General features: G+C 48.2%; 1 protein-coding gene across 1 annotated transcript in view; it reads right to left on the reverse strand.

The window, feature by feature from the left end:
- Positions 1 to 25211, reverse strand: part of LOC147724127 (ethanolaminephosphotransferase 1-like) — a 509957-nt gene that overhangs the window by 17614 nt on the left and 467132 nt on the right. Inside the window, exon 9 of the mRNA XM_086965725.1 lies at positions 1334 to 1516. Within this exon, the coding sequence (XP_086821851.1) occupies positions 1334 to 1516 (183 nt within the window). The remainder of the gene's footprint in view (positions 1 to 1333; positions 1517 to 25211) is intronic.

Here is a 25211-nt window from a genome sequence, read left to right on the forward strand (position 1 = left end):
TGCGAATCAACCTCAGTAAAAGTGTCAAGCTCACTGGCCTCTAGCAAATCTATGTAGACAGCATCATCTGTTTAGTGAAGGGGAGAAAGTCATCTCCATTCCCACTATCATCATGCATAACTTGGGTTAACCCTTGCTGTGAGTCAGGGACAAAAAGATAATGTAGCCTTTCCCTGTATGAATGTCTTCATAGAGGCTCTGGGTCAGAGTCAGGGTGCATGACAACCAGTTGTGCTTTTGTGATTCCTTAACACAATATCAGTCGAGATTGAGCCAAAGTTGTTTCAGTGTCTGACAGTGTCTATTGTTAACGGATTCTCTTCCATCAACAGTGGTGTTGGTTCCGTCACTGGTGTGGAAGGGACCGATGCCGGTCTGAGAGCCGGAACAGATGAATCTGCCAGTAGGAAACCAAATGGGGGGACCGGCGATTTCTTGGGGCTTAAAGGCACACAAAAAGAAGAGGACAGGTGGCAGAAGTCTTCAGCATAGTCTCCTTGAGGCTTTAATCTGCTGAGGTGTCACCAATGGCCCGTGGAACTCAGGATGCATCAGAATCAGTTGAGTAATTGGCTCTTTATGACACCCTCATGCCTTCTCTTTAGATTCTAGGTGGCAGAAAAAGGTTCAAGTCCCGCTTCACTTTTTATGTTTGCATTTTTACTTTACTTTTGACTTACAAGAAGACTTTGGGCACAAAGTTGACAGGTTGAAGGCGTGGCACTTATGCAAGGCCGCAGCTTTTTCTTGTGTTCAGCAACACACAGCTTTGCCATTGGTCTCGGATTGCCTTTGGGTGCATGAGAGCACACGTGTTGCAAGATGTCCAGTGGTGGGTGAGTCCAGGCCCCAGACACTCACCTTGTGCGGAACTGTGACCGGCATCTGTTTTTTGCAATCACCGCATGGTTGGAAACCGGTCATTCTGGGTGGGGACCTTGTTACCTAGCTTTAGAAGTCATTGAAAGACTGACAAGATTGGGAATATATCCACATTGAAAGTTGCAGAAAGATAGGAAATGATATTATTGCTCAGGGATGATGATGATAAGCAGCTCTGCTCTGTCACTTCTGAAGCAGTATGGAGCCAACATGGCGCTACCTACAGGTACACAGGAGTACTGCAGCAGAAAAGTTTCCAGATCCAGTCTAACAGCTGGAGAGTATTCTACAGTGAGAAATCTGCTGTTAGAAGTATCCATTAGAAATTTAGGACTATGCAGAACTTATTTGAGGTGCACACAATTACACTCTTTCCAATATGGCTGCCTTCTCGTGTAGCTATATCACTGCAAGTTTAACTAAACTACAAGTGATGAAAATAGTTGCTTACCACACATATTGCATAGTGAACATGTGCTATGGTGACAAAGACGACAAAGCAGAAAAATATGAACTCTTCGGTGTTCCCAAGGCATCCTGTCACTGCCGGACACACCACAGCAGCCAATGGAAGCAAAAGCCAATGGAATGCTTCTGGTCTGGTGTTACTCATCTGGCAGACTATCACCTTGCACTGTTAGAAAGAATAACATAGAGGATGTGTTATTAGAGCAGGTGCTGATTTCGTTATACATACTTTATATTCAACAATTGTTTTCTCTTGCTTTCTAATAGGAGGCAGTGACTTGTAGTAGGGGCACAGAGTGCACATGGAGTTTTACCAGACATTCCTTGCTCATGCTTTGGCTGGGATATTTACACTGCATTACTAGCAAGTGAAAACATGTTTGTGTGTTAGGAGTACAGGGTTTTGACTCAGTCAGCATTTTATAAGTTTGAAAACAAGTTGGAATAAAGCAAGGTTCATTAGGCCTCATCATGCTTTCAGGCTCCCATGACCTCATAAGGACTTATTTATGAGAGCCCTGCGTCACTTTTGCACCCCGTAAAGTGGTACATGCATAACGCCGGCCTCTCATTTCGATTTATGAAGCCATGCAAAGCCACCATGCATGGCTTTAAGTGGCCTCCTAAATCATGAGTAGGGCGACGCAGCCCTAATCGCAGCATCGCCTTACTCTGCACCCAAGAGGCGTTCCATGGGCGTTGCTGTGAGTTTTCTCAAGCAACACCCATGTAATTTTACACTGCCCCTGATTTACAAAGTGATGTAAACCTGGGGAAACGCCAAATCTGTACGCCTCCCGATAGTGAGGCATAACAAAGACAAATATGTTTATTTCTCCACGATTTTTCCTCTTTCCATGCAGCACACATAGAAAGAGGAAAACAACTCTTAAGATTGTTTTTGTGCAGGAAAGCGCCCCTTCCTGCACAAAAACAATCCTGCATGCAACAAAGGCACCCTTGCACCATAGTACAAGGGTGCTTATGTTTACGCTAGGCTGGTGGAACTGCACCAGTGCAGGGAGAAAGGATAGGAATGCACCATGTTGCTTAAATGTGGTGCATTCATGCCCTACGCCAAAATCCCATAAGTAAGCCCCATATTGTTAAATCTGTCCCACAACTTTCTTTTCATCACAACAAAACATTTCATATCGCAGAGCGAGAAGCATCTAGTTGAGATGAATGCATTTCATAAGGCTTTTCAAATCTCAATGAAAATCATACTTTTGAAAAAAATGCACTGTTTCGTTGCAGCACGAAAATGGTGCACACAAATACAAGAAGGACAGACAGCTGAGGGAATAGAGGTCTTTGCTGCAGGCAACCTCAAGAAGTTTTATACCTTAATTGGATAATTAATATATACAATTTTGAGGCGATTACATTAAAGATCTGAAAACGGTAATGAAAATGGTAAATTCACATAGTTAGTTGTTAGTGTTATTTTTGGCACACACAAAAAGGGAGAAATAGTTCTGGAAATATGCACCAAAATGACAAACATTAGCAAAGCCAATGGGTCTGAGAAGTGAAAGGCAGAGCTATTGGCTTTGCCAATGCTCGTCTGCCTTGGGGGTTAAAAAGGGATGTCAGAAAGAACAAGGAAAGGCATGTCCTTCTAGAGAGGACAAACTGTGAAAGGAAAAAAAGGGTTTCCTTCAAGTTAGCAGTGGAAGGATAAACCTCATCCAATCAGAACACAGTAAGGCCAAAATGCTCCTGGGAGGGAAAACCTCAACAAGCATTGGCAAAGCCAATAGGTCTTCGCAATGCGAGAGCTATTGGCTTTGCATTCCGAGTCTACACCCCCCCTTATCTCTCCAAAGAATGCCCCATTGAACAGGGTGTGCCCCAGGGGTCAGCTCTCAGCCCCACCCTGTTCAATGTGTACGTCCAACCCCTGGCAGAGGTAGCCAGGAAGCACGGAATGTCCCTCGTGTCCTACGCCGATGACACACAGCTAGTGGTAGCACTGAATGACGAAAGTGGTCTCGGCGCCTAAAAGTTCCAACAAACTCTCGTCGACATCACTGAATGGATGACGGCGAACTACCTCCAGCTCAACGCCGGAAAGACGGAAGTGCTGCTGGTGGGAAAAAAGACTGACACTTGGGGTAACAACTGGTGGCCAGAAACCCTCGGCCCAACCACCTGAACCGAAGGATTGTGTCAAAAACCTAGGAGTCTGGGTAGACTCTGCCCTAAACTTCACCAACCATACAAAAAAAGTGGCGGCCACCTGTTTCGGCATCTTACGGAATCTTAGGCCTATCCTAAGATTCTTCGACCACCAAACCCGTCAGCTGATAGTCCAGGCAGCCATCCTCTCAAGGCTGGACTATGCCAGCTCCCTCCTGCTAGGAGCTAATGTGGCAGAAAAAAACAGACTCCAGCGAGTCCAAAATGCTGCCGCCAGAGCCCTGGTCGGACTCCCCCGTCATACGTCTGTGGCTGGTGTCCTTACGAAACTCCACTGGCTCCCAATGGAGAAAAGGATTCATTTTAAAACGCTATGCTTAGCATTCAAAATTTTAAAAACAGCCTCCGCCCCCATACTCTGCCCACTCCTTTCAGCCTACTTCCCCTGGCGTACTCTACGATCAGAAGGGCAGAATCTAGCGGCCGTACCTCGCACCAAATTAGCCAGGATGGGTGGCCGTTCATTCAGATACCTGGCCGCTAAACTCTGGCACGGCCTCCAACACCATATACGAGGAATGCAGGACCTGCTATCTTTTAGGAAAGCGATCAAAACACACCTCTTCTGTTAAAACGGTACTCTCCCTACTACTCCCTCAGACCCTATCCCCCGCTCAATGACTCATACAGAAAGCGCCGGGACGCCCCTTCGCTGGAGCAGTCGAGCGCTATATAAGCACATATAACATTAACATTAATATTTGCCAATACTTGTTTTATTCTGTTCCCTCCATTCAGTGTTGAGACCCCTGACAAGTCTATGTACCCTCTTCAGATTCACCTTATAAAGCTTCACCTTTACATTCTCGTCCCACTAAACCCTTTCATTGTAAACAAAAAAAAGCCTGATCTCCTGTGTTAGAAATGGGATTCCTGGTTGGCTGAGGTATGCACCCAGGCTAGGCAGGAACCACCACTCTGGCCAGGGTAAGCCAGATACACACTAAAAGATAACCTGAGCTCACCTTTCGGTAGCTTTCCACAGAGCAGCCAGACTTATCTAAAAAGGCAATGTGTAAAGTATTGGTGCAACCCTCACACACACACACACACACACACACACACACCCACACACACACACACACACCCACACACACACACACCCACACACACACACACACACCCACACACACACACACAGTAACACAGTGAATACACCACAAAAATACTCCACACAGGTTTAGAAAAACAGAGAATATTTATCTGAGTAAAACAAGAAGAAAACAACAAAAATCCAATCAGTAGAAGTCGAAAAATGAATTTTTAAAGATGAAATGCAAAAATTGTGATAGAAGTCACTAGCAGTCAACAGGTTACTTGACGTTGTGAGGGACCGGTGCAAATCCAAAGTTCATGCTGGCTGCAGTGGAGGGCAGGCCGGCTACAGGACCCACGGGGGGTGCTGAGAAGTTACCTTCGAAGGAGAAAAGCTTTGTCGCTGACGGCTTAATTTTCCACACATTCATGTCAGTGCGTAGTCGTCGAGCTTCGTTGAAGTGAAGGCAATGCGTCATCGCTGAGCCATGCAGAGAATCATCGTTGGGCCGTGTAGGCTGTGGAACCGCTGTTGTTAAACAGCGGCAGCGTCAAAGGGCGATGTGTCAGTTTCGATCGTCGCAGTGGTGACGATGCGTCTGTTTTAAAGAAAACAGATGCAGAACCCACTTCTGAAGCTTCAGAACTCAGAAAGTGCACCTCAGGCAAGGGTGGGACTCACAGAAGGCAGAGTCCAGCAGCACCAGCAGAATTGGAGGAAGTCTTTTGTATCCCTGATACTTCTAAAAGCATGAGGCAAGCCAGCAAATCCTTGGAGATCACATGGAGGGAAGGCAGAGGCCAGCTCTTCTTCAGCAGAGTCAGGGAGCTGCAGGCAGCAGGCAGCAGGGCAACAAGCAGAAAAGCAGTCCATCCAGAAAAGCAGTCCAGTTGAGTCCTTTAAGCAGCACAGCAGTCCTTCAGACAGAGGTTCAGTTCAAGATCCAAAAGTGTCTTTATCAGGGGTCAGAGCCCCAGTACTTATCCCCAAAACTACCTTTGATGTAGAGGGTGACTTCTAAAGAACTCTCTGATGTGCACAAGGATCCCATTCAACCCAGTCCTGTCTGCCCACAATATGCGGGGGGTAAATCAGTCCTTTGTGTGTGGACAAAATCCTACATATTGAAGTTTGTCAGCTTCTCTCATTTCTCCCTGCCCAGGACGACCCATCAGAATGTCAGAATGAAGATGAATGCAGATGAGTGCTCAGAATTCAGATGAGTCTCACATTCCTGTGTTTGTGTCTGTCTAGAGGGAATGCACTGCGTCTAGCTGTCAGCCGGCCCAGACCTTTCCCAGAGACAGGCTGTCACACGCAAAGCGCAGTAAGTGCAGAGAAAAGTCAATTTTCGAAAAGTAGCATTTCTAAAACAGTAATGTTAAATTTAACTTCAGCAGTAAGGAAGATTTGCCATTACCATTCCAAACATTTGAAACATGAAAAAGTAGTTGGCAAGTAGTTTTAAATGCCAAGTCAAAGTGGCAGTAAACTGCACACACGGGTACTGCAGTGGCAGGCCTGAGACAGGTTTGAAGGGTTAATTCAGTAGGTTTCACAATCAGTGCTGCAGCCTACTATTAGCATTTGAAGTACAAACCCTGTGTATATGGAATGCCACTTTACAAAGGATTTACTAGTACAACAAATATGCAAACCAGGTATACACCAATGTCATCATGTTTAGGGGAGAAGTGCATGCACGTTATCACTGGCTAGCAGTAATGAAGTGCTCAGAGTCCTAAGGCCAACAAAAAGAATCAGCAAACATGGAGGCAAAAGGTCCAGGGGAAGACCATCCTAAGGATGCCAGGTCTAACACTGTGGCAGCGTAATGCTTGTTAAAAACTGCCTTTATCCCTAAAGCAGTTAATATGTATATTGTTTCAAATCCAACCGGTGCATGTTTTTAGCACATTGACTGGCAATATTGCCCACTGGAAAAAGCATAATGACCAGAGCTATATGTGGAGTGATTAGTGCTGCTTATAACTACTAGCTGATGTTCAGCTGCATTTGGGTGGCATAAAGAGCATTTTCCCAACCCAAGATGGGGATTCGTAGAGATAGAGTTAAGGAGGAGCTCATAGGTGACATTTTCTTGTTTTGCGGGTGGCTCTGTTCAATGGCTGCCTTGAAGTTGGTGGCTTATCACATAATGATTTCACTTCAGAATGAGCACACAGGTAGAAGCTGTGGTTATGTGACTGTTTACCAGAGAACACAGATTTTCAACTCCAGAGATTCAATCCATAATAGAAAAAAAATCGTCCTCCACTCCCTTCATTCGAGCCTTTGGAAATCTGCATCCGGCTCCAGAAACATTACCTTAGATCAGAAGTTGTTGGTACCTTTCATACATGTAAATCCAGAGGCAGCATATGTGAGACGGAGCCCTGAAGTGCTACAATTACTGTAAGAGTTGCTCATTATACAAGGCAAAAGATAAAACAACATTTCAATTGCTTTCTTAGTTTGTCAAAAGCTCTGTGTAAATATAGCAAGTGGGACCTGTTGAAACAACCAGATTGCTACCAATGCGATGGGAGAGACAAGTTAGACATGGCTGGTTTGAGAGAAAAACTTTGGGCCGAGCATTATTCTTTTGATGCACATCTGCCTAAAAGACTGTTTGTTGTCAATGTTATCAGCAAACCGTATATCAAGGAGAGTTCAAATTGACTACAAATTGACTAAAGTAAATTTACTTGAAAATGTGAAACTCAGGGGGTGAAGCCTAATAAACACTTGTAAAATTACTAATTTTCACAAATAAGGGGAAATCCCCTAAGATAAAGTATAGAGAAATTGTAAAAATGATGGGGATTATTTACAAGCCCCTTGCACTGCTGCTGCGTCACTTTTGTGAGGCACCAGCAGCACATTTTGCTGCCCCATATTTACATGGCTATGTCTAAACTGGGGTGGTGTGGAGTGCAAAAAAACGATGGATTTAGGCCCGATCTCTGTACTGGGGTGAATGTATGACATTGTTCTGCAAGCTGTCCATCAACTGTTGTTTTTGCATGTGTCACCCCGAATGGGATGGGTATGCTCAGACGTGAGTCCCATGCTATCCACATGACTAGAGTCAAGCTATCCTGGCTGAAGACGGCTGATAGCCAGAAACCCGTCCCCGATGCTTGATTCCGGTCCAGGAAAGACATGGCTTGGCAGTTCGGGCTGGCCTGTTCCCATGAGGCACAGGGTCAAGGCTGATTTGCATTTGGCCATGTCTGAACTGAGGTGGTGTGGAGTGCAAAAAAACAATGGATTTAGGCCCAGATCTCTGTACTGGGGTGAATGTATGACATTGTTCTGCATTCTGTCCATCAACTGTTGTTTTTGCATTTGTCACCCCGAGTGGGATGGGTATGCTCAGGCGTGAGTCCCATGCTCTCCACAGCACTGGAGTCAAGATATCCTGGCTGAAGACGGCTGATAGCCAGAAACCGGTCCTAGGATGCTTGATTCCGGTCCAGGAAAGACATGGCTTGGCAGTTCGGGCTGGACTGTTCCCATAAGGCACAGTCTTTAGGTAGATGTGTGTTACATCACTCTCTAGGGTTAACTCAGGAGGATCATCCAGAAGATCACTGCCGAATTCCTGCCCTTCAGGATTGTAGGTGTCTTCTGTTGTATTGGCCATATCATACCCTGTCAAGAGCTCCTGGAGCTTGATCTTGGTAGGATGTGAGCCAGATTTAATGGTATAGTTTTTACAAAGGAGCCTTAACTGCTGTGTCCTAAGCTGCATATAAGGGGTAAGGACGAGTTTATGAATAATCTCCTCTGTGGAAGTCATTCCTAGCAACGTTGGGACCTTATACCAAAATCGACAAAGAACTCTAAACATACTTTTAGGACCTAACAAACTAGTACACGTTTTAAATCTTTAATATCAAAGGCCTGTTCGGTCTTAATACAATACCCTAACAATTCAGCTTAGAAAAATTTAAAAATCACAAATATTTGCAAAAATATTTTTGACTAAAGTTAATTAGGGGTTTCTTTGTGAAACCACCTATTGACCCAGTGGTATCAGCAAATGCAAAGTCTTGTACCCAAAAGCTGATCCACCAAAGAAAGAAGCTGGCTTTTTATGTAGGGCACCCAATCGAGGTACACTATGTAGAAAATGCAGACAACCTATACTGCCTTACTTGGCTTAAATTAATAATACCAAAAGCTCACTTTGTGGTAGGGTAGGCAAGCAGTTTAGGCTTATCAGAGGGGTAGTGTTAAGCATTTGTTGTACACACTGACTCAATAAAGGAGACACACACTCAAGAAGAAACTCTAGATCAATTTAGAAAAATAACACATTTTTTAAATATAATTATAGACACCAAGATTAGCGAAATCAGGGGAGTACTTTAGATGTAGATTTTTACAGAAAAAACTGTAGAAAATCACAGCTGTCAGTTTTGAGGCATGAGCCTCCAACACTGCAATGTTAGCCAATGGGAGAAATATTCACTGCATAGGTACACTTAGAGACGACTTGCAGGACTGATCTTCTGGACTTGAGGTAAGTAGGCGCCAAGGTCCAATTTGGCACCAGCAGTTCAAATGTATCTTCCCTTGGGTGTCTGGGTGCAGAGGTGCTAAACGCGGTGGTAGCCTTGACTGCTACATGCTAAAGTCAATGGGAAAAGTACCTACACGTAAAGGGCTGAGGGACCATTCAGGCAGAACCCGGGAAGGGGGGGCTCAGCTCTTGAGGGTCTCAGGACCACAGAGATACTATCGGTTTACTTGAGCCTGGGATGGGGAGCTTGGGTGCAGAGGTGTTTTGTCCGGTGAGTCAGTGAGTTAGAGGCTCTCACGGTTCACGGTGTACCTACAGGAGAGCGAAAAGAAACACAGCAGGACCCCTCTCTGTGTGGAGTTGGCATCTCTCGTAGTCCCTAGACATGCTGGTAAGTTTTGGCTGTGGTGGTATTCCGACTGAAGACAAACAAGCTTGCAACTGGGTTCGGTACCCCGGGTATTGGTGCAGAGAGGCTCCGGTAAGGCTCGGCATCTCGAAGACAGGATGCCTTGATAGGGCTGACCGCTTGGACACTTAGAGACCCCCACCTGGTGAGTTGCACCCATGGGGGACCCGATGGTCAGCAAAATGGTGGACTGGGCAGAAGCAGTCAGTGCCACTCCACTCCGAGGAAAATGTCCCTGGATTGATGAAGTGCTGGGCTGACCTACAAGGGTTTGAGAACACATTTCCATTTCTAGACGAGTCGGTTTTTGGGATTATTGGGACAGCAGCAGCAAGGCAGGGTTTTGTGCCAAGTTTAGTGCTGATCCACAGTTCTCATGTTTTCTGCTCCTATTTGTCCTTCTTCCTCCTTCAGGCAGACAAATCTGAGTTCCTGGTGTCAGGGGGCCACCTAAATACTAAATATAGGGGCATTGAGGGGAGTGATGGGAAGTAGCCAAAGGGCTACTTACCCCTGGGGTCACTAAACCGCCTATATGACTACTTCCTGTAGGGAGTGGGCATAACCCTGTCCCAGAGTTCCTAATTCCACCAAAAACAAGATGGTGGAACCCTTCTTTGTGGGGCACATCAGGTATCCCACCTTAGGGGTGTGACTAGCCTGGAGGTGCAACATGCCTACTGCATAGCTAATTTCCTTCCTGTCTTGGTGCCAAATGGACCACAGAGCAGGGACTGGTCTGGAGAAAGCCGGGGTTGAATATGAAAGGTGGCAGAGGCTTTGAAGCCTCTGCCCTTGGCATGCAGATTCACTAGCTATCCAGCTGGTGGAGGTGATAACACCTTCTCCGGAACAGGCATTGTTTCATGACCTCAGAGAAAAGTGGCTCTCACCTACAGGGGGGAGGGGTCAGAAACCTGACTGTGGTGGAAGGCTGGATGCTACCAGTCAGCCAGCACACTAGAAGATGAGTAGTGTTCAGGGGGCACCTCTAAGGGGACCTCTGGGTGCCTGTCCTAATTAATCCAATACTGGAATCAATAGGGACTTATTCAGACAAGGTGTTTGATATCAAACACCAAAGGTTTCAGTGAAGCCATTATGTAGCTTGGTAACTCGTAATGACGTGAGCCCAGTCCATACCTTACGATGACTTCCCTGTTTCACTTGCAATATCTAGCAACAGAACTAGACATCACAGGGGCATATCTGCTCATGCAGATATGTCCTCACATAGCATATAAATCATCCTGCCTTAGGGCTCTTAGGCCGGCTATAGGGCTGATTAACATATATTATATGCAGTGACTTAGGTATGGCACATGGTGTGTTTGCCATGCTTTTTTCACACATGGTTTGCATCTTTTCACGCAGTCTGCAATAGTAATCTGCATGGATTTGGGTGTGGGTCCCTAAAGGTGGCACAATACATGCTGCAACCCCTGGAGACCCTCTGAAAAAAATTATAAAAACATTATTGATGCATTTTCATATTGCAACACAATATAAAGTGCATGGTGACAGGTGCCATTATCACATCCCAAAAAAACAAATGTAGGCGCATAACCGCCCCTCCAGTATATCGGAATAATCTTTCCCACTGTCAAGACCTAGTGTAACGTATAGACATTATGGATTCAAACAAAAAGCATTTGACGGTATCAGCTCATTTACAAAGGATGAGGTTCTGTCTTCCCCTTTAGTCCAGGTCCCTCTGATTTGAGTCCATATCCACATTATTATATTCATTAAAGGATTCTAACATCTACCCCAGGCACCCAAATCCTCAGTAACTTTGTCGTCAGTACGAGAGAGCTTCATATGTTGTTTCTCAGCAACACTCCATTCCAACACATGTTTTAACCATAAGACCTCACTCAGGACTCTTAGACCCATCCATCACATTGCTATCCTCCGCTTGGCAAGAAGCAATGCCAATAGGAGGAGTTTGTATGAAATCTTGCATCCCCTGGGTCGTTTAATCCCTCCCCCCAGGAGACAGACACCAGGTGTCATAGGGATAACAATACCTACCACTGCAGAGATGTATTGTGCCACCACTTCCCAGAATCTACAGACCTCCACACAGAGCTAAGTAAGCTTGGGGACCCTCTTTAGTGCCCATGCCCTAGGTATCAGGGATACCATTTACTAGGGACTTGCAGAGGTTCTAAAGGACTTGCCAATTGTGGTATAATAGAACACGGGTTTTAGGGGAAAGAACACTGGCATTGGAACATAGTGAGCAGGCTTTGGTGCACTGTCAGAGTCGAAAAACCTGCATCTAGTAGTTCAGATGGGGGGCAAAAAGTGAGGGGCATCTGAAAAAAAATCCAGCTCCCTAAACCCTGGAGTTGTGCTCCAACCCCAGACACCACAGGCATACCTTGAAGGGTCTGTCATAGACAATTGTTTGCGACTGTCCCTAAAAGGTTTAAACGCCTGCGGATCCATGTCTGAAGGTGAAGAAGGGCAATAACTAATGTCAATGCACCTTGGTGGCGCTTATATGTGACTTGATTCACTCGGTCCAGCACAGCACAGATAACAAACTCGAAAGAAGCAAGGTTTATTTGGGCTTCTGCGCCTGGCCTGGGTGTCTCCTTTAGATCAGGATAGGCCAGGCCAGGGGCGGGGGCAGGCTATGTTATGGTCATACATAAGTGTAGCTGCACGGGGAGCCATTTAGACAGTGTGAGCCATTGCCAGTGCAAGTGTGAGCCTGTAAGTTGCAGTTTGTGGCACATTATTTAGTCACTTAACACTCATGCCCATTCATGCAAGATCTGTGAGGCTGTTGCTTGATTCATTTGTGCGCAAAGGCGTGACAGCGCAAAAAATGACTGTCCACCGTTGGTACAGACAGTCCTATGATTGATGCATCATGATCCCTTCCCCAGCTTGGCAGTTAGGGAACTGCCTGTTTTTAGAATGAAAATGAAAAGTGAAGTGCAGGGTGGAAAATATCATGCGTGTGCGGTGTGCCCAGATGCCCATTATTTGTCAATGGTAGTCCATGCTATCTATGCATGCCTGTCGATTGCCTTCTCTAGCCGGGCCTTGGCATCAGATCTTCTTAGGCTGTGCCAGGGTGTCAAAATTATAAACAAGCATTGCCAATACCAATAGGGCTGGCTTTAAAGGAATGTTGCATGGTATTGTGAAGCATTACAAGTAAATAGCATGGGAATACATATTTAGTTCTGTAGAAGCAAAGAACGGTCAGGTGACAACTGCACTGTCAAGCCAGACCTACAAATCCATATAGATTCATGACTGCCATCCTACCATGTGTGCTGCTGCCAGAGAAAAATATAAATTATCACGTTATCTAGTTGGGTGAGCACTGAAACCTCGAGCCAGGCTCAAGCCAGAGGTCTGGCTCTGGTTCAATTACAGGTCTTCTTGGAAACACTTGGACCTTGTAAAGGAATTTTGGTTGATTCCCTTTCCAACCGTAACCTGATTGAGATGAAGAGATGTCTTTGCAAATTCATAAGGGAACTGCGGTGGCTAAAGTTTTTTCTGCACCAACCTGATGATTAACTGCAGAAACATAATTACTGTCTAAACCAACCAGCAGAGGTGGACCAGCCAAGTATTTACTGAGCGAGCCAAGCCAGTATTGAGCCAATGGTCTTACTTGGCTTCAAGAGCTAGTGCACAAGCCCAGCCCTGACAATAATTGGCACATAAATCATGCCCTAAGCATTATGAGCAAAAGTCTCGCCAAAATATATATATATATTTCTTTAACATGCGAAAGCGTTTCACCTTAGTACATGAGATTTTATCACCACTTTGAAAGGTATGATTTAAAATTGATAGTGATATTGTTAACAGTGACTTAAAAACATTCCTGTCTGCTTCCCCCGCTCTCCTGACAATGCGATTAGTGAACTTAAAAGCAAGGCAGCTTTTAAGTGTACTCTATATGTGACAGAGATATGTATTACAAATAAATCAACATTATAGCCTATTAAACTAAACATAAGATGTTTTTGTACAGTGCACATTCTAAGCACACGTATTAGAAGGTGCCGTCATATGTGATAATGAAGAAAAAGGAGGCTTGTGAAATACAATATTTTACTAGGATCACACAATATGGTCAAGCAGGGGAGCCAGCACTTCTGTTTTTCAAAACAGCCATTACATAGGTATCTCTTTCTCTTACTCATTTTATACCAAAGGTCACTGCTTTGTCTTTAATTCTTGCCTCTTGATGTTAGATCTGGGTGGCAGATTGAAGCCACGTGAAAACTGAGCTCATTTTGGGCTTGAGGGTCCAAGAGAACCTCGAGCTGAGCCACAGCCAGTCATCTGTCTCTCGCCTGGCCCACGCTTTCCGTGGCTCTCCCATTTCTACCAAAGTGTCACCTAGAGAGTTTAGTGGCAAATTCTACAACTACATTGTTGGAATCAGCAATACTCAAAGATAAAGTGAACAAGGGCCTCAGATTAAGCCAGCATTAAACAGGCTTGATCCAACATTTCAGAAATGATTCAAGATTAATTGGTAAGATTTCTGCTAGAGGAGGTGGCAAAGAAATAATCAACACAGAATATTCATATACAAGAGATGGTAGAGTATCTACAGCAGAATCATTACTTAAAAGTGGTCCAAATCCTGAACTGAGCAATACATTGACAAAAGAATCAATTGATGGATGGAATGTTGGACAATGCAGACATTCACCCCAGTGACATGGATCTGGGTTTAATCCATCATTCTTTTGCTCACCATACCACCCCAGTTTGGACCCAGCCAAATGCAAATCAGTCTTGACCCTGCTCCTTGTGGGAACAGACTAGCCTGAATTGCCAAGCCAGTTCCTCCTTGGACCAGAAAAAAGCATGCTGGGACCGGGCTGTTCGGGCTTGACTGTTCCCTTTGGGCGCAGGGTCAAGACTGATTTGCTTATGGCTGGGTCCAAAATTGAATGGCATGTTGAGCAAAAAAACGATGGATTAAGGCCCAGATCTCTGTACTAGGGTGAATATATGACATTGTTCTTTTTGAATTTGTCACCCCGAGTGGGACGGGTATGCCCTGACGTGGGTCCCGTGCTCTCCATGCTACTGAAGTCAATTTATCCTGGCTGATGAGGGCTGAAAGTCCGAAACCGGTCCTAGGATGCTTGTTTCCAGTCCAGAGAGGACCTGGTCTGGAAGTTCGGGCTGGACTGTTCCCGTTAGGCGCAGACTCAAGACTGATTTGCATATGGCTGGGTCCAAACTGGAATGGCCTGATGAGCAAAAAAAATATGGATTTAGGCCAGATCTCTATACTGGGGTAAATGTATGACATTGTTCTGCATTCTGTCCATCAATTGTTCTTTTTGCATTTGTTACCCCGGGTGGGACAGGTATGCCCAGACGTGGGTCCAGTGCTCTCCATTCCACTGGAGTCAAACTATCTTGGCTGATGACAGCTGAAAACCCGAAACCGGTCCTATGATGCTTGTTTCCAGTCCAGTGAGGATCTGGCCTTGCAGTTCGGGCTGGACTGTTCCCATTGGGTGCAGGGTCAAGACTGATTTGCCTATGGCTGGGTCCAAACTTGAATGGCATGGTGAGCAAAAAAACAATGGATTTAGGCCCAGATCTCTGTACTGGGGTGAATGTATGACATTGTTCTGCGTTCTGTCCATCAATTGTTCTTTTTGCATTTGTCACGCCGAGTGGGATGGGTATGCCCAGGTGTGGGTCCCATGCTCTCCATGCCACTGGAGTCAAGCTATCCTGGCTGATGAGGGCTGAAAGCCCGAAACCAGTCCTAGGATGCTTGTTTCCAGTCCAGGGAGGACCTGGCCTGGCAGTTCGGGCTGGACTGTTCCCATTGGGTGCAGGGTCAAGACTGATTTGCATATGGCTGGGTCCAAACTGGAATGGCATGGTGAGCAAAAAAACTATGGATTTAGGCCCAGAGTTCTGTATTGGGTTGAATGTATGACATTGTTCTGCATTCTGTCCATCAATTGTTCTTTTAACATTTAGCAGGTCAGTTCAAACAAAAGTAGTCTCAAACCCCCATGCCTACTATCACTGATGATCACGCACCCTATGGAAATAACAGTCTTTTCAGACATTTTTATGAACACTGAATGGGATCTCAGTTCAACTCTTAGCATTTGGATACATACGTCTTTATAAGCATAAAAAGAAAGTGGTTTTCCCTGTTTTATGTAAGATATTAAGAGAGGCACAGATATCTGGGAGGCTTTGTAAGGAATGTAACATGGTGATCATCAGTTTGATATCCAAGTTAGACAGAGAACCCTTGCTGTTCTCTAACTATAGCCATACGTCTCAGATCAACACTGATATCAAGATGTTGCTTGCTGTCCTATTGAATTGTCTGAAGAAAGTTGTCTGATTCTAATTCATGGCTCACAGATGGGACTGCCCTGGCCACACATCCAGAAATCACCTACAATTACTATATCTGATATAATTTGGCAGATGAAGAATCACCCATCTTACTAGATCACAAAAAGATGTTCGACAATGTTGAATGGGGGTTCCTTTTTAGATTGCTGAAAAGGACCAGAATTAGACCAAACGTCTTGACAAAGGTGAAGTGGTGTATGAGAAGCTGGTGGCCCAAATAGACTGCCGAGCTTCCTGTTTGACACCTTACCTGTACTCAGAGGCACAACATAAGACTAGGCTCCCAGTAGCACCCTTGATTTTCCTGCTCACAGTGGAGACTCTAACAGGGGCAATTAGGCAGTAAGAATCTAATAAAAGTGTAGACATGTCTGTTTTCCTCCTTACCTTGAAGGAACCTGAATCGTCGCATCCCAACCTGATAACTCTTATTGAATTTCTTTCCTTCTTCTCTGGGAACAAAACCATTTGGTATATGAGCTTATTACCACGGAGTACCACCAGGGAAATCATAAAGGGTTATGAATTCAAATGGTTGTCATGCCTGAAATATATGGGTATTTTTGTCAACAGAGATCTAGAAATATGGCCCTAGACTACCTACAACCACTTTTGTCATAACTGATAATGATTGCCCGATGGTCATCACTGCATTTGTACTCATGGGGGAAACAACAAGTCATTAAAATGTTGGCCACCCAGAGGTACATGTATGTGCTGGGGATGCTACACCTTCCCATCCCCATCAAAGTGCAGAGGTCCTTCCTTTGGGCTTGCAGGAAACCGAGACTGAAGCACCTGAAGTTACATGCAGCCATGGCTCCTAGAGGTCTCAGACTTCCTGACATGTACTAGTATCATCTAGCACATCAGCTTTCAAAATACATTTGGCCCATGATTGAAAAAACTCACCCACGTGGGCAGTCATTGTACTTTACTTAGACAGTCTCACTTCCCAATATTATAGGAAAAATGTGACTACCCCCTACGCCTCTCTCCCCTACCCTCTTGATAATTTTAGACTTGTGGAATCTGTCACTTTAAATGACTTCAATCAGGCAAAACAAATTATTGTGGAAAACACATCTGGCATAATATTGGGAAGATAGTTGAAGAAAATGCGTTTGAATGGCATTTATGGCCCCTCATTCCATAAATACTAGGGGTCTCATTTACGAGAAGTGGCGCATCGCTGCGTGAAAGCAGCAATGCTCCACTTCTCAGTGCGCCATCCTTGTGACACCAATGATGCATCATATTTACAATATGAAGCATAATTTTTTTTTTTAAACAATTTTTATTGCAGCATCAGGGTCATACAGCATACATATATCTCTGCCCGTCTCCACATATCGCCCACCCCCCATAACTCCTTCAGCATCACACAGCCATTCAGCCCACATCCCGGAGGCAGGGCGGCGAGAGTCAACAATCCGGGAGGGTGTAAGGCGATAAGATAGCAATGTGCTCAATAAGTCGACTTCAGTCAATGCAGGCTCGTCGAATGGGGCTGCTTTTTTTTTATGAACCTACCCCTCCCCCCTCCCCAAACCCAAACCAACAACTCACCCCTACCAGTTAGCATCAAGGAATAGTTGCCCAATCAGCACCCTCCTCCTACTCAAGGAACCCGGATCGAAAAGGCCCATTTACCTGCCGCAACTCGTTGGCCACGTACACATGAAACATCCTCATGCCTCCCTCGGGGCCCCCCCCACACCTCCCATCCACCACCCAATCCCTGAAATATCACTGGTGTGTGCTGACTGCCGGAATGTAATCTGTGGTGCAGGAGCTAAGGGAACAACACTCACGCAACCGTGCGCCACCCAGGAATGCACTATCCACCTCATACAGCCTCCTCCTCCTCCTGCAACATATAGTCAGTTAGCGCTTGCACCAGACATTCCCACGCCCACGCTACTTCCAATCCTCTCTCATCCGCGGTGCGCGTAGCCTGCCTAAGCCGGATCATACTTTCACTCTTGGCCCATTTACTCAGTCCAACACCCAGCGCCTACTGGACGGGCCCTCCGCTGACTTCCAGCGCCATGTGAGCTCTCTTTGAGCCAGGATTAACCCCAGGTCGATAAACTTGCTGGTAACCTTCGTCTTCTTTGTATGAGGAAACCATAATAGCAGGCAGGCTGCCTTGTCAAAGGACACCTGTCTCTCAGTCACTTCATTTAGAAGCTCCCCCACCTCCGTCCAGTATGAGCCCAGTCCTGGACAGTCCCAGAACATATGGTCCAACTCCGCCCCCGGTTGGAAACATCTGGGGCAAGCCGCCCCCGCAACCTGGAAGTGCCTCTGTATCCTGCCCGGGGTCAGATAGGCCCTATGGACCACAAAGAAGTGCACTTGTTGGAAGCGTGCATTCCTGCAACCCTTCCCTGCTCTACGCAAGAGCTGACCCCATGTGACGTCCGGTATGGGTTTCCCCACACTCTCCTCCCATTTCAGCTTCAACCCAGGAAGAGGTGCCAGTCCCTCACCGAGCATTCGTGACTGGAGGCACGTAATCGCCTTGAACGTTCCCGCTGCCATCACAACATATTGACACACCAACGTGGTCGCTGGTTCCATCTGCCCCTCTCCCCAGTGCTTCTTAATTGCCGCCGTGACGGCCATGTACAAGAGGAAGTGCCCCGCCGGGATTCCAAACTGATCTTGCACCGCTTGAAAGGGCAGCAGCAACGTTTTTTCCTCGAGATCAAGTCAGGTCCCGCACATCGAGCCGCTGGGACATAATAATGTAAGATAGGACGTGTCGCAGGACCCCCCTTCCTCTGTGTGAGTCAGGTCCCCGAAACTCCCTCGCCACGTGTTGCGTGAGGATCTGCAGCTGCGCCGCTAAATAATATAATTCGAAATCTGGGACCGCCATCCCTCGAATCGCCAAGGGTTCTATAGCTAAAGCAAACAATAGAGGCGATAAGGAGCACCCCTGTTGCGTGCCCCTTTGGACCGGGTAGGCCGAGGAGATCACTGAGCCCAATCTCACCCTGGCAGTCGCCGAGAAATACAGTACTCTCGTCCAGCGCCGGAACCCAGCCCCTAGGCCAAACCTCCCCAAGACCTCATCCAAATAGCCCCACTCTAAACTATCAAATGCTTTTTCGATGTCGACAGCTAACACTGCAGGGTGGTCGCTCGGGTCCAGATCACTGCTCAAGACGCGCACCAGGCGGCGGACGTTGGCCGAGGTATTCCGAGTGGGGATGAAGCCAGCCTGATCCTCGTGGATCAGTGACGTCATGTGTGGCAGCAGTCTGGTGGCCAGGATGCGGCTCAAGATTTTATAGTCCACCGTCAACATAGACAGTGGCCTGTAAGAGGTCACATCTGTCCCATCTTTCCCCGGTTTCAGCAGGGGCACAACCAGAGCCTCCCTCATGGAGCCGGGTAGCCGGCCCTGTTTCAATGCTTCATTATAGACTTCCAACAATTGGGGCGCCAATATGTCAACAAAGGTAGCATAAAACTCGACCGGAAGGCCATCCACCCCAGGCGTCTTCTTCCGTGCCATGTGTTTGATCGCCCCCCTAACCTCCGCCAGTGTGATCTTAGCGCCCAGGGCCTCAGCTTCCTCTTCTTCCAGCTGCGGGAGAGTGATCTCTGCCAAGTAATCGGACAGGGCCTCACCCTCAGTCTCCGAGCGGCTTTGGTATAGGGTCCCATAATACCCGAGAGGATCGCCCGTTGGTAATAGACGATATCTCCCGATTCTGTCTTCACACTCATGATCGCACACCCCCGTGGCTCCGGGTTCGCCAGTCGCGCCAACAGCGTGCCAACATTGTCGCCCTCAGCATGGACCCTCATCATGTACTGCCTATAATCATAGCATCTCAACCTCTCGGTCACCGATGCCACCAGTTCCTTAGCCTCCAATAACTGTGTCTGCAGCGCCCCCTGTTCTGGCTTCCGCTTCTCTACCTCCCGTAGCGCCTCTTCTGCCTTCTCGACCTCTTCTAGTACCACCTTCCTTTCCCCAGAATGTTTCCCAATACAGAGGCCTCTCATAACCACTTTGAATGCGTCCCCTTCTAATCCCCTAGTGGAGGTCGTACCCTTATTAATCGCAAAGAATGACTCCGCCCCTTCGCGGATCTCGGTACGGAAGATCTGATCCTCCAACGAGTCCGGATTCAGTCGCCAATTAGGAATCGCTGTCCTCACCCGCTGCCACTGGAGGGAAATCAACTGGGGATTGTGATCTGAAACGGTCCGAGCCAGGTACTCAGTGTGTCTCGCCATGGAAGCGGTGGAGGGGTCACAGAGGATCGTATCAATCCTGACATGCAGCTCATGGAGTGCAGAGAAGAAGGAGTAGTCCCTGTCCCCAGGATGCTGCCCTCGCCGCACATCAATCAGCCCCCACTCAGCCTGCCAGTCTCTCCTCTGTTTCGCCACTCTGCTCACCGGGGATGCAATCAGCGGGGGATGGGATCTGTCCAAGGTGACATCAGTAATGGAATTAAAATCGCCTCCCAGTATTACCTGCCCAGCCAGATACTGGGCCAAGAGACCCGATATGGAGTCGAAGAAGCGGGGCTGGTCGGTGTTCGGGACATAGATACAACAGAGCGCCACCTCCCTACCATACAGCCTCCCCGCCACCCCCACATATCTACCCTCCGGATCAATCGTCTGACTCGTCACCTGAAAGGGAATTCCCGCCCGCACCCAAATCAGTACACCCCTCGCAAACGCAGAATACGCTGTTCCAAACACCTGCCCTCTCCATCGCTTCTGAAGCGCCACACACTCCAACTTAGTGAGATGGGTCTCTTGGAGCATCACTATCTGGACCACTCAGCGCACCAAATATGCATGTACTTTGTGGCGTCGGGACATGGTGTGAAGTCCCCGCACATTCCACGTGACGCACTTCAGCTCAGGCATCATCCCCATTGTCACCCCTCATCCGCAGCAGCCCTACTACGGCTCGCCAGCCCACACCAGCATCAGAAGTGCCCTCCCCCCAAACAACCCCTAGAACCCCCAACGCCCACATCCCCAGAACAGGAACCAGCAACTGCGCCTCAGCCCCCATCCAAACCTCACACATCAAACAAACAGGTCTACCCTGCAGTAGCCACTGCAGGTTGCCTTAAGGGCAGTAGGAGCGCGGTTGTGCCCCGACGAGCGGCCACTCTCGCCTCAGCCCTCCCGCCCCATGATCCCCCCCATGGCCTGGCACAGCTACCTTATTCCAGAAGGATACAATGGAGTCCAGCCCCTATCACAGTTATCCATGCACCGCACTCCACCCCGGAGGTCGTGCGAGTCACAAATCATCCGCCGAGCGGGGAGTCACCTCTGGCCCAACATTACTATCCACATCCGAAATCTCAGTCCCAGATTGTCTCCTGTCGTCCTCAGAAGCCGAACCTCCCACCAACTCTTCTCTCCGTGATCCTGTAATGGCTGCCGTTGCCGCCAGGGCCCCCTGTTTGTCCGCCGCCAGTTGCGCGAGCAGCAGAGCCTGTTGGGTCTTATGTCGTTTGTGGAGACGTTGTGATTGGCGAACCCTCACCGGCTTAGGGCGGTCACTCTCAGTCTTGTGTCTGCGATCAGTTCCCGCTCTGTAGGTCTCTAACCAATTCCAGGCCTCCTCAGGGGTAATAAAAAACTGCGTCGTGCCATCCAGGATGATCCGCAATTTAGCTGGAAACAGTAAGGAATATTGAATCCCCTCAGTCCTGAGCTCCTTTTTTGACCGCAAGAAAAGATGCCCTAAGTCGTTGGACGTCCAGGGTATAGTCTGGGAAGATTGTCACCGAACTGTTCTCCACTTGAAAAGGTCCCTATGACCGCGCATTTTGAATCAGCAGATCTCTATCTTTGTAGTGGAGGAGACGTGCTACCACAGGCCTGGGAGGGCGCCCCAGTGATGGCGGTTTGGCCGGGACTCTATGCGCCCTCTCCAGCGTGAAGAAGGGAGATAATCCTTCCGGGGCTACTTGTGTCCTAAACCAGTTCTCCAGGTAGGCAATCATATCCCCCCCTTCAATTTTCTCCGGCAGGCCGACCACTCTCACATCGTTGCGCCTGTTCCTACTTTCTGCATCCTCCGCCCTTTTTTCCAGTGCTGTCAGCCGTTGCAGTGCACCCTCTAACTTCCGTTCAACCGTCACCACCGCCGGCTTCAGGTCGCGTACCGTCAATTCAGTGTCCTTCACCCGGTCAGCCAGCTTTGAATGATCAGCCTTCAGGAGGCCCAGCCCCGTAGCAACCTGCACGATGTTGTTATGTAGGGATTCTTTGGTCGCAGTGATAGCCTCGAGGATTTGATCCAGACGTTTGCTCAACCTCATTTCCGTCTCTGAGCCCCCCTTCGCTTCCTCACCCTCCGGGGTGGTAGTCTGCGTTGCCTCATCTCCTCCCGCAGCTCCTGGCTTCATCGTGCATGCCGCACCAGCCACCGGGCCACGTAACAATGTTCTCAGGCTCAACCCACCGTGTCTAAGCTGCAGGGAGATCCTCTTCACCCGATGCCCGCAGGGCGATACCAATCCCCAGCAGTTCACCGTGTGAGCCGAGTAGCAGCCCCTCCACAGCAACTCCCTCTCCAATTAGTCTCTGCGGTGCTGCTTCAGCAGCGGGCCCCTCGAGGTTCTTTGCGGACGCGGGAACCCCCAGAACGTTCACAGGCGTCTCGCCAGCACCCGGCTCTCGGACTGTTGAAGCCGTTGTACTTAGGCGGGCCCGAAGTACGCCCAGCGGGCCCCCAGGCCAATTTCTCATCGTCTCGGCGGTCGGCCGCCGCGCCGGAGAAGGGGCCTCAGCACTCCAAGTAATCAGACCCCACCGCTGCAGGGCCCTCAGCATGCCTCTCATTGAGCCAGTCGGTGGTGCCCCGCTCGAAGTGCCCCCCAGCATGCGCCGAGGCCGAGCACCCCGCCTGCACCACCTTATATCCCCGGGTGTCCACACGTGTCCTGTGCCGGGGGGGGGGAGGGGGTCTGCACCCTTGTGACGATCCTCTGTGGTCGCCTCCAGGCGCCGCACCACCGCACCAAGCCTGGCCACAACACCAACGATAGTGCCCTCCGTCCTCACAGCGGGGGCGCACCCGGCTCCCGAGACAATGGACCGCCTACGCCAGGCCCCCACCTTGCGCACCGCTCCGCACTCCGGTAATCCCGAGAGTCACTGCAAGGGGGGATCTCCGGCGCCTGTCTGCTCCCGATCCAGCTCTGTCCCGCACCTCTCCGGGGCCCCGACCTCCGACCGTGGATCACCAGAGCGCCTCGCCGCTCGTCCTGGCGGCTGCCATCTTGAGGCACTCAGCTGGTCTCGCCGGCCGCCGGTCAGCAGCTGCCACCTCCGTAATTCCTCTTCGCGGGACGCCAGTCTCAGCGCCCGGCAGCCGCCGTCCTCCTCCAGCCGCACCTTAGCTGGTCGTCCCACCTGCGCCGGGGATGAGTCCGCTCCCCTCGGGGCTATCGGGCTGCCAGTGCCGCCATTTTGGGACCTCCGCTGCGGCTCGCCCGGTCCTGCGACAACAAAGAAAGCTCAGTCACCGAAGCTCCGCCAGCCAGATCACTGGGCTCGGGCTGTGCCGTAGGTGTTCAGACACAGGCTCCGTGTTCCCAGGCCAATTTACAGGATTATTTGGGGATTGGTCACGGAGCTATCGGCTCACGCCGCCTGCTCCATCGGCGCCCAAGCCACGCCCCTCTACAATATGAAGCATCATGTCGCAAGGAAGGACAGATACATCAGTATAATTGACATATCTGTCAGTGTAAAATGTGGCGCATTGCTGGAGTTGTGTCGGAAGCCTGGCGCAACTCCAGCAATGTTCCTTTCACCTGGGGCAAGCCCCATGTGAATGGGCCTGCTTCGCCCTTACGCCTGCCATGAGGCAAGCGGAAGGTTTTGACGCACTGGCGTCCTAGAAGTGGCGCAGCGAAATCTCATTGATTTTGCGGCGCCACTCCTACGACCCTTTCTTGCGGGCGTACGCCCACCCTGCATACACTATACTTGGTGCAGTTATAATGTAGTGCAGGAGTTTACGAAGTGACGCATCTACCTAGATGCGTCACTTTGTAAATATGGTGCAACATGGCACATTTTTTACGCCACTGGTGCGTCACAAAAAGTGACGCACCGGTTCCACAAAAGTGACGCAGGGGCTCATAAATAAGCCCCTATAAATTATCTTGTTTTATAGGATGCCCGGAAGTCACAAATTCCTGTTTGGAATATTACCTACCTAGTTCTTAGATCTGGCAGTATCACCAGTTTATATATTGCTTGAGAGACAAGTGTGGGGGTGAGCCTTTTGTACTCCACTATTCCCCACTACTCTCCAAAATTGTAAAATGAAGTAAAAACAAATGGGTAGTCTCAGCACTGTACAGTGCGTTCATCTCTAATCTGTATTCTACCACTGTGGAAAGAGAGGTATTTGGAACAAAATATCGAGAAGTAAATATGAGGATACAGGAATATCCGGGAAAAATATTGTGATACAAAAATATCATGATGCAGGAATATTGTTTTCAAGAATATAGATTTCTTTCCAGGTAATATCGTTGTTAAGAGTTTCTGTGCTGCTGGTGACACTTCCCCCTGATCACTAACAACATGTTTATCTATTACATGGTTTGGACGACTGCTTGTTGCACCCTCGCTCCACTGGTATTACGTGTTTTTTGTTTGGTTAGTTCTTCAACACACAGTAGTTTGGCATACCATTCCATTTGACTTGGTAGGCTTCCACCGCTTATTGCCTCCCAAGGGCTCCATCCCCTCGACATCAGCTGTCCCTATAGAGCCCCTCATTTCCGTCAAATTCATGCTCCCACCCGTAACATGACGACCATTAAGATATGTACATGGAACGTAAGGGGAATACATACCCTTTCACGGAGGTACCTGATCTACTCCTATTGTAAATGACATCACGTCCAAATTGCAATTACAAGAGACACACTTAACAAGGCCTGAGGTGACTAACTTACAGAGAAGTTGGAGGGGACAAATACATGCCACGGGTTATTCAGCTTTCGCAAGAGGCACATTAGTTTGGGTAAGACCGGGCACCCCATTTAAAGGGGAGGAAACACTCATAGATACAGACGGATGGTTTGTCTTGGAAAGGGGACGCCTGAATGGTAATCCAGTCATAATTGCATCAATATACGCGCCAAACCCTAAACAAGCACTATTTTTAAATTCCCTATCAGGAAAACTATCGACCTGACATCGAACACCCCTGATACTTGGAGGGGCCTATAACTGCATAATTGAAACGTCTCTAGACCGCTCTT

The sequence above is a fragment of the Lissotriton vulgaris genome, chromosome 4_1 (assembly GCF_964263255.1).
Source record: "Lissotriton vulgaris chromosome 4_1, aLisVul1.2, whole genome shotgun sequence".
Classification (NCBI taxonomy): domain Eukaryota; kingdom Metazoa; phylum Chordata; class Amphibia; order Caudata; family Salamandridae; genus Lissotriton; species Lissotriton vulgaris.